Here is a 20,920-nt window from a genome sequence, read left to right as displayed (position 1 = left end):
GTTTAAGTGAATTTCCATTTTGAAGAAACAGAAGAGTTTCTTGGTCTTTTCAAATCCTATTTAGCAATTAAGGTTCAGTTCATGTTTTACTTTATCTATGAAATTGGCTATCCATGAAGCTCCTGACTACTGCAGCTCACATTATTACTAAGATTGTCCTAGAACTATAGATTGTTAGATTGGAATGAACTTTAGTGATAATCCTAACCACCTGGGAGTTCCTAAATCTTATTTTGTGCCTTTGGCAATCTTTTGAAGCCTCTGGACCTTTTCTCAGAAGGTTTTATATTTGCAAAGTTAATTTGAAGAGATATGAAGAGAATTACAAAGAAAACCAATTATGTCAAAATAATTCACAGACTTAAATTTTTTTTAATTAAAAAATTTTTTATTATAACTTTTTATTTACAAAACATATGCATGGGTAATTTTTCAACAGTGCCTCCTGCAAAACCTTCTGTTCTAAATTTTCCCCTCCTTCCCCCCATCTCCTCCCCTAGATGGCAGGTATTCCAATACATGTTAAAATATATGTTAAATCAATTTGGAACTATGCTCAAAAAGTTATCAAATTGTGCATACCCTTTGATCCAGCAGTGTTACTACTGTGCTTATATCCCAAAGAAATTTTAAAAAAGGGAAAGAGACCTGTATGTACAAGAATGTTTGTGGCAGCCCTCTTTGTAGTGGCCAGAAACTGAAAACTGAGTGGATGCCATCAATTGGAGAATGGCTGAATAAATTGTGGTACCTGAATATTACCGAATATTAGTATTCTATAAGAAATGATCAGCAGGATGATTTCAGAAAGGCCTAGAGAGACTTACATGAACTGATGCTGAGTGAAATGAGCAGGACCAGGAGATCATTATATACTTCAACAATACTATATGATGATCAATTCTGATGTACGTGGCCCTCTTCAACAATGAGATGAACCAAATCAGTTCCAACAGAGCAGTAATGAACTGAACCAGCTATACCCAGGGAAAGAACTCTGGGTGATGACTATGAACCATTACATAGAATTCCCGATCCCTCTATTTTTGTCTGACCGCCTGCATTTTTGATTTCCTTCACAGGCTAATTGTACATTAAATCAAAGTCCGATTCTTTTTGTACAGCAAAATAACTGTTTGGACATGTTTACATATATTGTATTTAACTTATACTTTAGCATATTTAACATATATTGGTCAGCCTTCAATCTGGGGGAAGGAGAGGAAAAGTTGGAACAAAAAAGGTTTTGCAATTGTCAATGCCGAAAAATTACCTATGCATATATCTTGTAAATAAAAAAACTATAATAATTAAAAAAAAAAAAAGAGGGGTGTGTGTGCGAAAAAAATGGGTTAGGGACCAAGCCTGTGATTTCACTAATAAAAGAAACTACTGAATGAGAAAAAAATATATGTATATTCCAAATATGTAAATTCCAAAATATATGTATAAATCCAATATATATATACAGATCCATACAATTATCTTTCTGCACAAGAAAAATCGGATCTAGAAAAGAAAAGGAAAAAAAAAACCTGAGAAGGAAAACAAAAATGCAAGCAAACAACAGTAGAAAGAGTGAAAATGCTATGTTGTGGTCCACACTCAATTCCCACAATCCTCTCCCTGGGTGTAGATGTCTCTCTTCATTACTGAATAATTAGAACTGGTTGAATCAATTCATTGTTGAAGAGAGCCATGTCCATTAGAATTGATCATTATATAGTCTTCTTGTTGCCATGTACAATGATCTGCTTCTGCTCATTTCACTTAGCATTGTTCATGTAAGTTTTTCCAGGCCTCTCTGAAATCATCCTGTCGGTCGTTTCTTATAGAACAATATTATTCCATAACATTCATATACTAATTTATTCAGCCATTCCTCAATTGATGGACATCCATTCAGTTTCCAGTTTCTAGCCACTACAGAAAAGGCTGCCACAAATATTTTTGCACATATGGGGTCCCTTTCCTTTCCTTAAGATTTCTTTGGGATATAAGCCCAGTAGTAACATTGCTAGGTCAAAGTGTATGCACAGTTTGCTATCTTTTTGAGCATAGTACCAAATCACTCTTTAGAATGATTGGATCCATTCACAGTTCTACCAATAATGTATCAGTGTCCCAGTTTTCCCACATCCCCTGTCCAACATTCATCATTATCTTTTCCTGTCATGTTAGCCAATCTGAGAGGTGTGTAGTGATATCTCAGAGTTTATTTGCATTTCTCTGATCAATAGTGATTTGGAGCACCTTTTCATATGACTAGAAATAGTTTCAATTTCTTCATCTGAAAAGTGTCTGTTTATATCCTTTGACCAGGGGTTCTCAAACTATGGCCTGGGAGCTAGATGGGGGCCAGCTGAGGATGTTTATATGGCCCCGGAGTAATGGCAAATGGGCTGAGGGGCGGAGACAGTGTGAGTTTTTGTTTTTACTATAGTCTGGCCCTCCTACAGTCTGAGGAACAGTGAAGTGGCCCCCTATTTAAAGAGTTTGAGGACCACTCCTTTGACCATTTATCAATTGGAGAATGGTTTGATTTCTTATCAATTTGAGTCAATTCTCTATATGTTTTAGAAATGAGGCCTTTATCAGAACCTTTGAATGTAAAACTGTTTTCCCATTTTATTGCTTTCCTTCTAATCTTGTCTGCATTAGATTTGTTTGTACAAAAACTTTTAAAGTTAATATAATCAAAATTATCTATTTTGTGATCAGTAAAGATCTGTATTTCTTTTTTGGTCACAAATTCCTTCCTCTTCCACAGGTCTGAGAGGTAAATTATCCTATGTTCCTCTAATTTAATTATAATATTCTTTATGTCTAGATCATGAACCCATTTTGACCTTACTTTGGTATTAGGTATTTGGTATTAGGTGCCTAGTTTTTGCCATACTAGTTTCCAATTTTCCCAGCAGTTTTTGCACAGACTTAAATTTAAGAACCCCTATACTAGATTTTGTCTTTGAGGATAAATTTAAACCCACTTAGATCTCTAAGGTCCATTCTAGCTCTTTCATTTTGAGCTTGGTACTACATTCTAAACTTTTTTGGGGGGGTTATTTCAGAACTTTGGGTATTTACCCAAAAGTAGAATTTGTCAGAGTATAATCATGGTCCATATTATCATGACTTTAATAAGTATAGGTCATCCCACACTAAATTCACTTCCTTTGTTGGCATAATTAATAGATCAGAGAACTGCTATAGAAAGTGTACTTAGATTTTGGAAAATAATTTGACAAAGTCTCTCTTAGTCTCAAATGATTTGGTGTCAACCTGGAAGGAGTTTGTGAAAGTATTGTGTCCCAGATAGTACTTGGCCCTGGGCACCTTACTTATTTATTTATTTTTTTAATGATGGATTAAATCATAGGTGGCATACTTAACAAATTTGCAAATGAAAAAAAAGGGGAGATAGTTAATATATTATGTAAGAGAGTTTGTATCCAGAAGGGATTGACTAGCTAAACTTTGAATGATATCAAATAAGAGTAAACTTTTTTTGATCTAGACCTATGATTTCATTGATATGGGAAATTCCCAGTATAAAAACTCCCTTTACCATTGCAGAATGGCATTACTGAGAGAGAATTTCCTGGGGCACTGAGAAAACATGACTTGCCCATGGTCAGAGGTGTGTATCAAAGGCAACAATTAAACCCAAATATTTTTCACTTTAAAGCTAGTTCTCTATCCCCTATACTTTGTTAAGTGGCACAGTGGGTAGACTATTGGATTTGGATTCAGGAGTTCAAATCCAGCTTCAGATACTAGCTGTGTGACCCTGGAAATTTAGCTTCTATTTGCCTTATTTTCCTCAGCTGCAAAATGGGGGTAATAAAAATACCAATTTACCTTGCTGGGCTGTTGTGAGGTTCAAATGAAATTATATTTGTAAATCTCTTAGCATATAATTGCTATGTATAGTAGACTCTATGTAAATGTTTATCCCTTCTCTCTCAAAATGAAACACTATAGGGATAATTATAAAGTCTTATATTTGATTTTCAAAAATCAACTTCCTAAGTAATGGGGAAGTGGGGTAGTATAGACTTTCATCTGAAAAAGATCCAAGGATTTTAGTGAACTGCAGGATAAATAAGAATCAAGAATATCATACTATAAACCCAAAAGGTAGTGTAATCTTAAACCACATTAAGAGGGATTTGTTGTATCTAGGACCATGATATTCATGCTATATTCTGACTGGTTCAGACCTCTAGAGCCTCCCTTTCATTCTAATTACCAATTTTAGATATTGATATTGATAATCTGGAGAACTAGTAAGGTAAAAGGCCTTACAATAATACTACATAAGAATTGGTTAAAAGGATTCAAAGTTCTGAGTTTAGAGAAGAGGCTTTCTTTTTTGGGGTGGGAGGAAGCAGCAGGACATCAGTCTTCAACTTTTTGAAGGGCTATCAAATGGAAGAAATGCCTCTTCCTAGTGCCAAATGGGAAAACAAGGAGTAATGGAGGTTGTGAAGAGGCAGATTTAGGCTTAATGTAAGGGAAGACTCCTAACAGTTAGAACTAGCTATAAGTGGAATATAGTGCCTCTAAAGGCACTTCAGTTGAAGGATGAATGACCCCATGTCAGGTATTTTATGGAGACTTCTTATTCAAATTCATGTTAGACTTATAAATCCCTTCCAACTCTGAAATTCTTTGAATGGTTTTGGAAGCTCTTTTATATAAGGCAGAATAAGGCGAATTAACATAAATAGCGCTTACTAGTCACATGTAAAGCACATATACTCTTTATAAACATGCTGATATAAGAAACCTGGATAAGTATAAGGAGGCTCATCAGAAGATTAATGATTAGATTACGATTTTTTTTCAATCTGAAGATTTTTGAAACAGAATTTCAAAACATTCCATTAATTGTCATTGCATCCTTATGTGACAGACATTTTGCAAATGAAAGGGAAATGAAAACTATAGAGCACATTATTTCCCAAGATACAGTGAGAGATAAAATCTTGGATGATCAGTTTCTTGAAATCATTAGTTAAATTATCCTAAGATAGTACAGAAGTGTAAATATAGAAAGTACATGTGAGGATAATAACTTGATTACTAACTGATGGGCTTCTTAAAGTCTCACAAAGCAGATTTCTCAAAATTATGGTAAAAAATTCTGTCCTTAATAGCAACACCCTGAACTTCAGTTTAATATCATAAGATATTAAAATATTAGATTTGAAGAGACTTTAGAATATAAACTGTGAAATAGAACCACAGAGCTGAAAGAGACTTTAGAGAGCATCTCAATCAACTTCCTCATATTATAGACATGAAACTCAGATCCAGAGAAGCATCATAAGAAATAAGGTCACAGTGATTCTATTTTTTTTCTGGTTTGCTCTGTTTATATAAATCAGGTAACTTGAACTCTCTTTGTCTTTTATAATATTGATTTATTTGAAGACAAGCCTTGATTGTCTTTTGTGTATGTTATATAACTGATATTTTTTAAAGAAACAAGACAATAATCCCAAATTAAATTTGATAGGTGGTTGAAGAAAGTAATTAGTTACTACAGCAATGATCATAACAATTCTCTTTAAAAAGTATCTTAACTTTGTATGAGATAACCATATATCCAATGTACACAGATCTTTTATTTCATTTCTATTAGATAGCTAAAGAAAGTCAAGGTACTTATTTTTCTTGTTAAGCATCAGTATTCAAGGACATCCAACTTTATATCGAGAAAGGCATAAGTGAGAGCCTTCTTCTGTTGTGTAGAAGAGAAAGTTTATTAAAAAGCCCGAGGAAAAAAAGGGACATTTCTCTTTAACTCAAATGTTACTAGAACTGATCAAAAATATCCGAGCATGCGCTGTCAATAATAGTATACAAAGAAAAAAGTTGCTGTGAAGTCATATGGCTAAAGTAATACAATAACCTATTCAATACTTGACTTTACCTCCATGATTTTCTATTTCAGATTGCTTCTCTTTGATCTTGTCAATTCTAGTTTCTTCCATGGTATTTAATGTCTGAAATAGTTCAGGAGATCAGCCATGTATGTAGTTTTAACATGTTAAAACAGAAAGAGATCTTAAAATATATTGGAGCTGGAAGAAGATCTTAGAATTTTATGAGAATAGAAGCATAGAATATGGAACTTTAGAGCTGATTGGAATACAGAATGTTGGAGCCAGACAAATTCTTAGAAATTTTCAAGGTGAAACTGATACCCAAAGAATAGAATTGATTTCCACAACCATACTGAATTTGTGGCACAACATTCACAAGTCACATTTCTATATCCTAGGCAAAATTCCCTCTAGATAAGTTTTTTTTTTTTTTAAATAAATATCTCTGAATGGAAAGCAACAAATAACTTTGATGATAACATGCAAAATCTTAAGACAATTAATTTTCCCTTTATGGCCTTATTTCTTCTCTTATATTCTTTGTTTCAATGAAGCTTATTTCTAGAAGTAGGAAACAAATAGCAAACAGGAAAGCTATTGTATCATGGTAAATAGGATTGGCATGCATTTTCTTATTCTTTCATGTCTAACCTGTGCCACTGACTAGCTTTGTGACTTTGGTTGGGGAAATCCATTTGCTGAGCTTTAATTTCTTCATCTACTAAAATGTTGATTAGACTAGTGATATCAGAGGTACCTGACTGCTCTAAAATTCTGTATTTTGTTTTTCTCTTTTAGGTCACTGCAGCATGTTTCTTTGAATGTTTCCTCAATGTTATTGTTGACATACTCTGTCCTTCCTTGTAAAGCCCTCTGTAAATGTTGCAGAGAAGATGTCACTTGAATTATTCATTTACCTGAATTATTCATGTGTAGATTAAGGATTCTGAATAAAATGAAGCCCAGCCTTTAAAGAGGGAGGCTGGAGAAGAGTTGGAGGCAGTGTTATTTACTGACTGAAGAGCTAGAGAAGATAGAATAGAGTAGAAAAAAAAGAGAATCAGGAGAGCTTAGTTCTTCACTTAGCTTCTTGTTCCTCAGTTTCCTCATCTGCAAAATAAAGGGGTTTGACTATATCTAGTGTTCAGCGTAGTGCCTGCCACATGGTAGGCTTAAATACTTGTTAAGTTGTCTTTACTATATGCTCTTTAAGTTTCTATTCTGGCAATTAGCCACTTGTTAATAGAAATCTGGTTTGGAAGTTGGAAGAGCTGAGTTCTAATCATGGCTGCACTATTTCACCTTAGGTTACTCTTCTTTTTTAGCCTTCAGTTTTTTCAATTCTAAAATAAATTGCTTGGACTAAAGGATTTCAGTAAAAAATCCTAAGGACTTTTTTAAACCACCTATTATTGGATGATAGTAATTGAAGCAAATAAAAATAAGGACCAATATTGTTTTGTAGATGGAAAGCTGGCCTTATAATCAGGAAAATCTGGCTTCATGTCTCTCCTCTCACATGTCCTGGCTATATGAGCATGGAAAAGTCACATGCTCCCTCTGTGCTCTGGACAACTTTCAGGTTGTCAAAACAGCTGGTGATCTCCCTTATAGAAGGGATGTTCTCATAAAGACTTCTCTTCACCAATGAAATGATAATTCATACTGAAATAAAAGAGTAGCTAATATTTCTATATCATTTTACAATAAAAAAAAAAACCCAAAACTTTCCAATCACAATAACTGTAGGAATTAGGTAGTACTCGTATCATTCTCTTTAATAAATGAAAAAACAGGTTTAAAAAGATGAAATGACTTATTTAAGTCATTTGGTAAGTGTTAAAGTTGTTATACAAGTTTTGTTCTATTGACTTCTATAGAGTGTTCTTTCTAATCAACATCCTGGTATATTCTACATTTTGTCATTCTCTATTCTAAGGTCCTTTCTAGTTGCAACGCTTTTGTGTTTTAACATTTGAACTCTTGGGCAAATGGCCTAATACTTGAAGTGTGATCAAAACTTTTTACAGAGAAGCTTGGGCCAAACCCTTTTGTTTTCATGGCATGAATATAAAGTGAACAAAAGGCATTTCATGAATGTGCATTTGGAATTTTTTATGTGGATGAGTTTTTATTTTAAGAGATCAAGCTTTTTTTTTTTACATTTTCAGCTTGTAAATTTCCATATCCCTAGACATGCCTGTTTTACCTCCAGAAATTCATTAGCTTTCTTCCTAAGTTTCCTAGCTATGGAAAGATTTGTGAGAGGCTGCCCTAGCATTTCATAAATGTGAAGTGTAATTCTAGCTTCACTTTTATACAAGAGCAAAAATGTTATAAAAATATAAATCTCTCCATTGATAATTCCTTTTCCCTAAAATCAGGACTTTTCTAAGATCTCTCCATTGTAAACATAGAAGGATGAAATATGTGTCTAATAAAATGTACATTTGGAAATAAATGTTCCATAGACATAGGAAGTCAGGCTAGCAGCCAGGTTTAGTGTCATGTGAGCTTTTTCATCTATTGACACATAGGCAGAAATAAGTTGTTAGGTAATGCCTGGTTCTCCACTGTTCAGTCTGTTAATCAGTTTGTCTTTTTCCATTCCATTTTAAAAGCAGGAGAGCATATTATTTTTCTAGCTTTTATATTTGTTTTGTGAAGAAAGATTGCTTTGTTGGACTGGGGACTGTCTAAATTCAAAGATAGCTGTGCTTCTGAAGAAAGAACAGTGGTCTTGGATGACATAGAAGGTGCAGATTTGAGTTATTCTTCTTCCACTTAGCTAACCATGGGATTCAGGGACAAGCCATTTCACCCCTGTCAGTTTCCTTCCTAATACACAGTTTGGTAATTTGTTTCTTTTTCTTTTGCACATTGACTATATTTCCATTGTGTGTATAAAAAATTGAAGAGTCTGGGCCAGCAGTAAGACCTTTCTCCCTTCAATCCAGACACTACTATGCCTGTGCCCCTACAATCATTGTGCCATTGTCCAATTGACTAAGGGTCCATAGGGGATGGGAGCTAGCTTTTTAAATCAAAGTTAGGTCTTTGGGGGAAGATTCATTGATTCTGAATGTGACTGCTCTTGTGGGATAGATACAGTAGTTTAAAACTTTGCATCCTGGGATTCATTTGGGAAATCTTTATGGGAATTTTTAGATGTCTTTCCATATTTATCTTATAAGATTCTTCTTGAAAAGATGTTCTAGATCACTACTAATTAGAGAAATACAAATTAAAACAGTCTTGAGGTACCACCTGACAACTATCATATTAGAAATGGAAAATGATAAATGTTGGAGATGTGGAAAAATTAGAATAATAATGCATTGCCGGTGGAGTTGTGAACTAAACCAACCATTCTGGACAACAATTTGGAACTATGCCCAGAAGGCTATAAAACTATACATATCCTTTGATCCAGCATTACCATTACTAGGTTTATTAAAAAGAGAAAAGTGCCCACTGTACAAAAATATTATAGCAGTTCTTTTTGTGATGGCAAAGAATTAGAAATGCCCATTAGTTGGGGAATGGTTGAACAAGTTGTGATATATGAGAGTATGCCATTACTCTCGATAAGAAATGGTAAGCAGGTGGATTTCAGAGCTACCTGAACAGACTTAACATGAATTGCTGCTGAATGAAGTGTGCAGAACCAGGAAAACGTTGTATATAATAACAGCAACATAGTGTGATGATCAACCATCTCATTTTTTCAGCAGTGCAATGATCCAAGACAATTAAAAAAGACTCATGATGGAAACTACTACTGATATCCAGAGAAAAAACTATGGAATCTGAATGCAGATTGAAGCCTATTATTTCTACTTTTTTTGTTGTTTTTTTGTTTTTCCTTTTGTTCTTCTTTCATAACATGACTAATGTGTAAAAATGTTTAATATTATTATAAAGATATAATCTTTATTCAATTCTTTGCCATTTTGGGAAAGGGAGGGAAGGAAAAAATTTTGGAACTCATCATCTTATAAAAGTGAATGTTGAAAACTATCTTTACTCTGATATTGGAAAAAAAATACTGTTAAGGAAACTTCAAGATCTAGCTAAATAGAACTGTTCATAAGATTATAGGATTATCATATTTAGAATTTGAAGAGGCCTTAGAGCTCATTTATTTTAATTCTGCCCATCCTTCCAACCCTTTAATTTTCATCATTGTACAGGAAACTGAGACTCAGAGCAATGCCTTTCTTAAAGTAGAAAATAGAAGTAGAATTCAAATTCAGCTCTTGGTAACAATAAATCCTGTTCTCTCCCTGGATCCCAGCCTTCCAACATGTCTTTTTGAATGCTGTTGATTATCTTTGAAATGTTCTCTCATATCTCTACCTATTGTAATCTTTCTTTTACTCCAGAGCCTAGCTAAGGTGCCAGCTACTTCATGAACCCTTAACTATTTCTCTTCCTTCCCTTTCCTTCCAGCTATAAGATTGGTAACTTCTTCCTAGAATATCTTGCATCACTCTTTGTACTTAACTTATGTACTTATATTTTAACTTTTATAGTTATTATCTAAATATTTGTCTATATCTCTCTATATGGTTAATATCTATATATTACAATAGATTGTAAGCCTCTTCATGGCAGAGAATTGTCTTATCTCATCTTTACCTCTTTATCATTGTCTAGTAATGTGTGTATATATACATACATACATATATACAGTCAATCCTTAACTTTTGTGAGAGTAATGTTCCCAGAAAATGGTGAAAAATGAGAATGTTAATATATGGAAAATGGGGAGTTAGTTTCCTATGACCATGAAAAACTGTAGACTTTTGCTATATATAACATTGGAAATATACTTTTCTGCATTGAATTCTTTATTTAAAAAAACACACATTAATTCTGATAATATGCACTTTACTTAACACAGTAACCTTGAAATAATCTGTACATTGCTGCACACTAAACAAAATTGGTAAATTGCAAAACATTATTTATCACTAGTAATTTTCTAGAATTCTGTGATTTTTTTTGTGATAACATCTAGGGAGAAAACACTGATTTCAGATAATATTTACTTTACATAACACATGAAATTTACAGTACCAAAAATATTTTATAACAAATAAAACCTGAATATTACCTTCACAAACTTGGGCACCTTGTTCTCCTCATTTTTCTCTTTACTATGCATAGATGTGAATGTGCATGATTGCCAGTGCAAAAGTGAAAATGAGGTTATAGATAAAAATCACGTGACTCTGTGTAGTTACAAAAGTTAAACATGTGAATGTTGAAGATCAATTGTATATATAAAACCCAACCTAGATTTCTCCTAGATGGGGAGCTACCAGGGAGGAACTAAATCCCTCTACCAATTCATATCTGCAACTATTCTTCAATTTAAAGTCTCAATGGCTGCAGAAAGGTTAAGCAGTTTGTTTAATTAAGGTCATGCATTCAGTATTCATCAGAGGCAGGACTTGAACTCAGGCCTTCAATCCAAGCTAATTAGCTTTCTATGCTACCATGCTTCTCAAATTGAATATAATAAGTAGTTACTAAATATTTAAACATATATACAAAATAAAATCTAGAACCATTATGAAAATACTTTAATTTGAATATTTTATCTATCATTCCATATAAGAGTTCATAATGTAAGATTACTGTTTTCCCAAAGAAGAAAACCACAAAAATGTCCTAGGGAAAAAAAAAAAAAGCTTATGAATTTGTTGTTCCTCAGTGTTTCCTTCTCTCCCCCCTCCTTATTTATTTATTTTTTTAACATACATGCCCACACATTTTAATAAGATCTTTTAGATTATGCTTCATTTCCTCAATTCAAACCAGAAGCCCACACTACCCTTTATAGGCTAAGTGAATAGGTTGCCAAGGATTCCTTTCTCTATGTTTGAAGATGCTCCTCTGTTAGTTTTTGTGTTTACTTTTTACTCGGTTCATTGCTCTGTAGGATTTCCCCAAGATTTATTGGAGTGTGGAAGAAAAAGTATGATAATTTGAGTGATAGAGGAGTAAGCTGTTTTTTCTGTGAAGCGAGCAGATGAGCTTTTCAGAGTTTCATTCTAGATAGTGTGATTAGTTTTCAAGTGTTCTTTCTTTTCTGTCTTCTCTCTCTCCTTAGTTGTATATTGATGACATGCCATCAATCATACCATAGTCATGTTTTTGCTGCCCTGAAGTATAAGAATTGGCCAGATCAATATTGTTGGTTCTCCTTACTCTTTAATCAGTTGAAATTTTTTCTTTCTTCTGTCTCATACCACAAGTCCTAAAGTGAGGACATTGCATTATTGCTATACTTAATACATAATTAAGAAAAATTGAACAAGGTCATCTGCATATATCTGCCAAATCAAGTAGAAGCTGCATGGGATACTGCAAAGAGCATTCAAGTTTGAAGTCAGAAGAGCTGGGTTTGTATTTTCCTTTGCTACTTGTTATATGACTACTGGCAATTCTGATTATAGTTTTCTGACCATAAGTTTCCTCCCACTTACCAAAAAATACTAGTTGTACTACTTAAATAATATAAATGATTATGAGAATCAGATTAAATAACACATGTGAAATATATTGCAAACTTTTAGTGTATTATAGAATTACTATGGGTATTTCCTTCCCAATATAGTTTACTATTCCTATGTGTACTCATTCATTTCTTGTTCATATTTTCTCATATAGGATCTACTCAATTAACAATGATATCTTAAGAGCTGTTAATATGTTGATTGAGCTCTCTTGTTACTGCCTTTTATGCCTGTTAACATGATTACTTTATTATATGTGAATAACTGAATTTAAAAGACAATATATTCTATGCTATACTAAGTGTTGGGGATGCAACTTCTTCTTTCAAGAGACTTCTAACAGGAAAAGATAACATAATAATAACATAACATAATAATAGTGAACCCAAAATGGTGTTTTGGTCAGGAGAATCACAATGGTGGGTTAAGCCATAGATTAGAAAATGAAACATATCCTTTCAAAAAAGAAATAGTTGTATTGATTTTATTTTCCTTACTAATGCAAGAGGTAGAGGTAGATAAGGTAAGATGGCTGAAGTGAAAAATAATTGTATCTTACTCCTGCTAGACTTTTCTTGCTTGACTTTCATTAGTCAAGATAGCATGGCTAACAGAATTCCAAAGCAGAAAGGCTTAACTCCTTCACTAAAAAGGTCTTTGGCATTCTGGATATGTTGCTGTTATTATGCATTCCATATTGGGTCTGGCCTCAGAGTCAAGACTCAGATTTAAGTTTTACCTCCAAAATATGTTAAATGTATCAACACGGGCTAGTCACTTAAACTTAGTGCATCCAGGCAAATTGCTAAGTATATTTTACAAATCAGCAGTTTAATGATCTGCTTCAGTAAAAGGATTTTTCTCCTAGGAAGTTACTCACATTGGATAACATCTTAAATTCAAAATGATTGAAATTGAACTCATTTTTACCTTCCAAACCCTTCCCTCTTTCTAACTTCCTAAAACCACCAAGAGAACCTTTATCTTTTCTTTCACTCAGACTTGCAACCTAGGTTTCATCCTCATCTTCATTCTTTGTAACCAATCAGTTGCCAAGTTCTGTCAATTCTTTCTTCATAACATCTCTTGTATAACCCTCTTTCTCTCTTTTGACAAGATTACCACTCTAGTGCTGGCCCTTCATCCTCCCATGCCTAGACATTCACAGTAGGCTTCTGTTTGGTTTCTTTGCCTCAAATCACTCCCCATTCCAGTCCATTCTTCATTCATATCTTCCTAAAGTGAAATGACTGACCATATCACCTCCCTATTCAACAAAATCCAATTGCTCTCTGTTACCTTCTAGATCAAATATAAATCCTGTTTGTCTTTTAAAATGTTTCATGATTTGGCCCCTTCCTGCTTTTTCAGTCTTCTTGCACTTTACTCATCTGTATATAGTTTGTGATCCAGTGACACTGGCTTTCTTGTTAATTCTTGGCATAGGATGAATGCTTAATATATGGTTATTTGCTGATCAATTGTTATTAGAGGAATGAGTTTTTTCTCCTTAAATCTTTAATCTGACAGATGTGAGGTGATACCTCTTTAATCAATAGTGATTTAGAACATTTTTATATAACTATTGTTCCTTTGATTCTTTGACCACCTTTCAATGAATGACCCAGACTATTATAAATTTGACCTAGTCCTCTATATTTTTGAGATACTATGGGGCTTTTAGAGAGAAACGTGCTGTAAAAAATGTTTCCCTAGTTTCCTGCTTTTCTTCTAATCTTGGCTGCATTGTTTTATGAAAAAAATTAATTTAATATAATCAAAGCTATCCATTTTATATGCCATAATGCTTTCTGTCTCCTGTTAGACACAAATTTTTCCTTATCCATAGGTAGGACAGGTAAATTATCCCATGCTTACCTAATTTGCTTTTGATATCACCCTTTCAGTCTAAATCATATATCCATTTTAACTTTTATTTTAGTATATGATATGAGATGTTGGTTTACATCTTGTTTCTGCCAAACTGCTTTCCAGTTTTCCCAAAAGTTTATTAAATAGTAAATTCTTGTCTGGATCTTTGCATTTATGAAATACAAGATTTATCATAATTCAATAACAGGCCTTTTCTTAATCTTTCCAGTTCTCTTACTTTTTACTCTCCTCCATGTACTCTACAGTTTAGCTATCCTGGTTTACTTGTGCTTACTCAAGTTATCTGGCACTCCAGCTCCCATTATCATGCTTTTGTACTAGCTATCCCCAATGTTTAGAGTATTCTGACACATTACCTCCACTTCTTTATTTCAGTAGCTTCTTTTAAGACTCTGCTCAGATTCTCTCTCTAAAGGATATCTTTCCTGGTCTTCCCAGGTGCTAGTGCCTTCCCTTCTCAGATTACCTTTCATTTATTCTGTCTGTATGTTGTATGTCTCTACTTATTTTCATGTTTCAACCTTTACAGAATAAATTTTTTGAGATCAGGAATTCTTTCTGCTTTTCTTTTTATCCCAACACTTAGCAAATTTCTAGCACATACTAAGCTCTTAATAAGTGCTTGTTAACTGATCAGCCTCATGTGATAAGAGTGACAAAAGCAGACTAGATCTTTGGAATGTGAAAGCTATGAAGGATAACAGAGATGATCTAATCCAAAGCCATCATGTGACAGATGAGGAAACTTAAAACTAAACATTCTCTATACTTTGCTGAATCTGCTCTTGCAGCCACTTTCTTCTAATGGTGAGTTCTTTTTGGAGAAGAGCCCAAGCCAGGTATTCTTCATTCTTCAGTTTTTGTTACTATCCCTCTACAAAGGTACTATTCCCATCAGATCCCACCCCTGCTTTTTAGCTCCCTTTTATGCATTGTCATACCCCAGTTGGATGACAGTTCTTTTTGCTTGTAATCATATCTCCAGCACTTAGAACAGTATTTGGCACATGGTAAGCACTTAATACTTATTGATTTGATTTGACTAGATGCATGAAGTGAGTTGCATGAGATCACATAACTAGTTAATGTAGAAGTAGAATGCCTCCTAAAGCAGTCCTCTTTCAATTATGCCATCAGATTTCCTGTATTTAAATCCAACAGCATCTAATGAAAATATGGGTGTTATGTTCTTAAAGATTAGCAATTAAATTCCAATAGGTACTTAAGGATCAATAAGGCTATGGTATAAAGGAGAGGAAAGCTAAATCAGGTCTGTATTCTTCTCTTGAATGAATCATTTATTTCTCCTTAGCCTTGGGTTTCCTAATGAAAAAAACTGAGTAGATTAAATAGTATCATCCTTTTTTAAAATCCCACAATATCTTGTTCCATTTAGAATCTAATAAATATTAGTTCTGTCCCATTGCACACAATATGTTGCATTAATTTAGCTAACACTAGTTTTGCTTAGGTAATTAGCAAGGTACATTCCATATTGAGATTGCCAATGGAATTGGGCAGTGATTATATTTACTTTGGGACATTTTAGTATCCTTTCCTCTCCCAAATTAGTCTACCTTCTTTTCTTAAGTATCTGTCCATGACCTCATTTCTCCTTAAGGTGGACAAATGCCAACAGTTGACTTATTTTTTTTTTAACTTTCTCTGAAACCCTAGCTTATTGTGATAACCCACTTTTAAAGTGCTTGAAGTTTTTCAGTTCACTTTTCTCACACTCCTACTGTGAGATAGATAAAACAGTTATAGTTATGTCTGCTTTATAGATGAGAAAAACTAGTTTCAAAACAGTGAAGGATCACATAGGTCATAATCAAGTAAGTCAAGACTTGAACCTTATTATTAAAGCTATACTCTTTTCATCATGTTATCTCTTAATTTGTAAGAAAAATTATACATACGAATATGGAACATTGTGTAGTTAATGATTATTTGATTAATCTTTTAAACTGATACCCCTCTTGATTTTTGTAAGGCACAGAACTAATTCTGCTTCCCAGAACTTTGTCCAAAACTGGCATAGTAATGAACAGAATTACTTTATTCCTAGATGGTATATGTTGTTACTGTAATTTCTGAATCCTCTACTGATTGGTTATTTTAAAATTCTCAATCTAGATTTCAAATTTAGTCCCATTCTCCTGACCCCCAACATAGTTGGTTTTTCTGAAACAATCCAGGATTAGTGAAGCATAGTTTATCTAGATCTCATCAACAGTAACTTTTCAGCAGATCTTTCCTCATGCACACACTTCAGATTAGGATTCTTCAGCTGCTGAAAGCTGCTGGAAGCAACTTGGCCTTGAACGAATGATCTCCTATATTGAAAGCATGTTATGATGTTATGCTTTTGTTGCAATAAGATCTTTTGAAAATAAAGTGATATACATCATCACCTTTTTCCTCATAGTCTTCTGAGTGATGATTCTTGTGCTGAAAGCAGTATAGATAGATTTGATCTGTCAAGCTTTTTAACAAATCAAATAATTAGATGACTATTTATTATTATTCTGCGTTGTTTTCCCCACTATAACCCTCATTTTTCAGGCTGTGTCAAAATTATAAGGAAAAGATCTTGTTTGAACTTCTACAGATGATTAAAAGGCAAAATTTATTACTAGGTTTTGTTTTGAATTTTACTATCTTTAAAACACTTATTACAGTTGAAGCAAAATGCTTATCTGAGGAAACAAAAACTCTAAGCAGTTAAAGTAAATCTTGGCACCTGTAAATTATGAATGACTTAAAAGAAATGACCCTTTCTACTCTTTGAGTCTGTAACTGTGAATAAAATGATATAGCATTATAGAATGATTGAGCAAGAATAGACATTAGAACATGAGTACAGAATTTTAAAACTTACTATTAGTTATTAGTTAGAAGGGACCTTAGAGGACACCTCATTTAATTGCCCAATACTTCCAACTACAAAATTGTTTAGAGGATATTAAAGAGGCTGTCCTGGCTGTACAGATTATTAAATAGTTACAATGTTTGCTTCTCACTGAAAGTGAAAGTGCATATCTTCTTGTTGTTATTGTTGGGTGATTGGATGGGGTTTTTTGGTTATTGTTGTTTTTGTTGTTTCAGTAAATGTTTTCTCTTCATTTGGTAGTACTTAGGTTCACTTAGTTTTATTTTATTTTATTTTTGGTGGGGGGGGGGGAGCAGTCACTAATCTTATCTTACTCACTTGGGACAATGATTCAGTTTCCCAGATGGAAGTGCATCATTGGTGGAATAATGGAATAAAATATTCCACGTTGATTATAGGGTCTTTGGTGTTCATCATTTGAGATAGGCTTACTCATAGTCAGTCCAATTTGGTTAGTTTAATGTGTGGTAAAATTGGTCAAGCAAAGAACAAAAAAAACAAAAAAAAAAAACCAACTAGGAAGTTGAATGTATAGTGTAATTCTGCCAATTTCCAGAAGAAATAAGTGTCTTTTTTAGAGCTGTTTTCATTCTTTGAGATAAGAGTCTTGCCACAAAAGTACCTTTGGCAGATTTTCAAGCCAATAAATCTGGTTCTGTCTAGAGAACCACATATGAGTGAAATGAAAACCTGAAAAAGGGAGTCTTGTGAAAGAAATGTTATATGTAGGTATTGTAATCATATTCATAATATTTCTCACTGTGGAAGAAAATTGATGGTCCAAATCAGACACAGCATGAAATAATCTGTACTCTGTATCACATAGAATCATAAAGCTATATGTGGGATAAATATTATGGAAGTTAAAAGTCTTATTCACAACTACTCAGTGACCCAAATCCAAAATTTTCAATTTCTAAATATATGATGAGCATTAAACTTCCATGTATTTTTCAACTCACTTCTATATTTGGCTGGATTCTCTCCATACCTGATTTTAGCAATAAGCCTTTTAAAATACATATGTATGCTAATTGTATTAATGACCCTTACACAGGGGCTTAACACAAAGAATGGATGTATTTGCACTTAACGCAACTGTGTACTGGAGTTATGGAATAAACTTGTGTTCATCACTTGTATCATATGAGGAACTGCCTATAACAGAAATGGAGGTCCTGACATTGATATTCCGAAGAAACAAAAAGTACAGATAAAAACAAAAGATTAGAGTTGAAAAGTTGTTTCTTGAAGAGGAAAGAGAAGTTAAATTAATCTTCTAAACCTGTTATGAAACCTTTAATTTTTTTTTTTTAAAGTTTATGGTCCTATATATATATGTAAAGCATTAGATGCTTAGTTGATGAAAACTCTTTCCTTCTTTTATTGCAGAACACATATGTAATTGCAGTATAGTTGGAAGCCTGGATGGGAATCGATGCAACCAAACCACAGGGCAATGTGAGTGTCTTCCAGGCTATAAAGGGCTTCACTGTGACTCCTGTGAGGAAAGCTTTTATCCAGCTGGCACCAGTGTCCAAGGGCTCTGTCTATCTTGTGGCTGCAACCTCCATGGAGCCACCAGCCTACTTTGTAGCAGGTAAGCAGATGAAGGAGGAGAAGAAGGTGCTGATTTGGGGAAAGTAGTTTCTACTTGCCAGAGAAGTAAAGTCATTTGGAATGGACTCTGGCTGATTTCCCACATGGAATCTTAATATTCACAGGGAAAAGGAAATCTGCTTTGCATCCAACATAAGATAAAGCATTACCATTTAATCTACAATCCACTAAATTTGGTCAAAGTTTCCCCTTTTGTTATTGGTTTTCTCAACTACAAAATGTGTAATGATGGCTAACATTTAACATAACTAAAATGCTTTTGCATCTGTTATCTCATTTGTTCCTCATACTTCACCCATGGAGTAGGTTAATGAAAATACTATTATCTTCATTTTATGGATTAAGAAATTAAAGTGTTTTGCCCATGGACAAATAGCAGATTAGCAGAGCTGGTTCAAGAAAATGACTCCTTTGATTTCCATTTGCAGATAACCCAGAAAATAATTTTAGTGCACTTCTTAGTTAAAATACAGTATGAATAAGATTCACGATGCTGATTTTAGAAGGCATGATGGAAGCAGCACTTTCCTTGAAGGCTAAAGACTTGGGTTCAGATTTTAACTATTTACCTTACTTTGGGCAAGTCACTTAATCTCTCTGAGCCAATTTCCTCATCTGTAAAATGGCAATAATAGTACTTACACTATTTTATCTATCTTGTTGTTATAAGGAAAATACTTTACGAAACTGTCTGTAAATGTGAACTTATTGTTTTAAAAAAATAATGCAGGGAAATGCATTATATTGTTAAATTTAGCTTTTATTTCCTCTATTTCCTTGCCAGAAACTATACCTCTAACACTAACTAGCCACTTTTCAAATGCTTGGTACAATGAGAATAACACTTGCCTAAAGATCAGGTGATCTGAATTCTAGTCTTAACCAATAACTGGCTAAGTAACCTCAGGTAAGTGTCATTTCATCTCCCTGAGCATCACTCTTCTTGTCTGTTAAAGTGAAAGAGCTGGATTAAATTTTTCCAGATAAAGGCAAATTCATTACCACTTTTCTAACAAAATTTCCCACCAAAGCAATAGTATAGTCTTTGTATGTGGAAAATCATTTTCTAACTTGTTTGTTAAAATGCAGAAGTCAGTGGCCCATTTGAAGCTAGTTGTCATGCTAGTCATGATAGTCAATCCCAGTAGAGATGGAGTGCCATTACAATGACTACTTTTTTAATGTTGGTTCTGGCTTAAGAAGTCTAGGGTGAATATGAAAGGAAATGCTTCATTAGGCTTGCTGTACTAGGCCTTCGGAAGTGTTTATGCATTTATTGTTGTGTAGGATTTTACTTTCAAGGAGTTTGCATTTCTATTGGATTACTCTTTTTATTTTGGAAATCATACTATACAAAACACTGAATTATTTGTATTGGAAAACAAGCCATACAGGAAACAAGAGGAGGGTATGATCTTTCTTCTGCTATATGAAGGGCTGTCATGGACAAGAGAGAATTTGTCTTGCTTAGCTCTAGATGACAGAAGTAGGAGCAAAGGTGAAAGTTTTTAAAAGGCAAATTTTGGCTGAATGTGAAGGGAAACTTCCTAATAACTTTCTTTTTTTATTTTTTTAAATTTAAAAAAAGAATAAGAAAAACAGAAAAGGAATACAAAAAAAAAAAAATAAAACAAAAGAATATGTCATGTGCCTAACAGAACATCAGGGAGGATTCAAAATATATAATAGCAAATTATCAGATCAAGAAAACACACACACACACATACACACACATAAAATATTAGGAGAAGAAATTATATTCATGAATATCCACATTTTCTTTACTTTCTTTAAATTGTCATTTTGTTTTCTGCTGTATACCTTATTTACTTTATTCTTTTCTATAGTCCTATTGCATAGGATTTATACAATTCTAATTGTAGTCTCAGTGTATTTGAATTGTTATTCTTGTTTCTTACAATACTTTCTCCTTTGATTTGGGAGTTTTGAAATTTGGCAATAATATTCCTGTGTGTTTTCTACAAAGGATCTTGTTGAAGTGGTGATCCTATTTCTATTTTCCCTTCATCTCTATCACTCCAGGACAGTTTTCTTGGATTATTTTCTTGGGTTGTTTTCTGGATTATTGTGTC

General features: G+C 33.5%; 1 protein-coding gene across 1 annotated transcript in view; it reads left to right on the top strand.

The window, feature by feature from the left end:
• MEGF9 (multiple EGF like domains 9) overlaps nt 1–20,920 on the top strand; it is a 109,854-nt gene that overhangs the window by 46,514 nt on the left and 42,420 nt on the right. Inside the window, exon 2 of the mRNA XM_074292919.1 lies at nt 18,600–18,807. Coding sequence (XP_074149020.1) covers nt 18,600–18,807 — 208 coding nt within the window. The remainder of the gene's footprint in view (nt 1–18,599; nt 18,808–20,920) is intronic.

Source organism: Sminthopsis crassicaudata, chromosome 2 (assembly GCF_048593235.1).
Source record: "Sminthopsis crassicaudata isolate SCR6 chromosome 2, ASM4859323v1, whole genome shotgun sequence".
NCBI classification, from domain to species: Eukaryota; Metazoa; Chordata; class Mammalia; order Dasyuromorphia; family Dasyuridae; genus Sminthopsis; species Sminthopsis crassicaudata.
The sequence above is the reverse complement of the archived record's forward strand: the minus strand, read 5'-3'. Positions and strand labels throughout refer to the sequence as shown.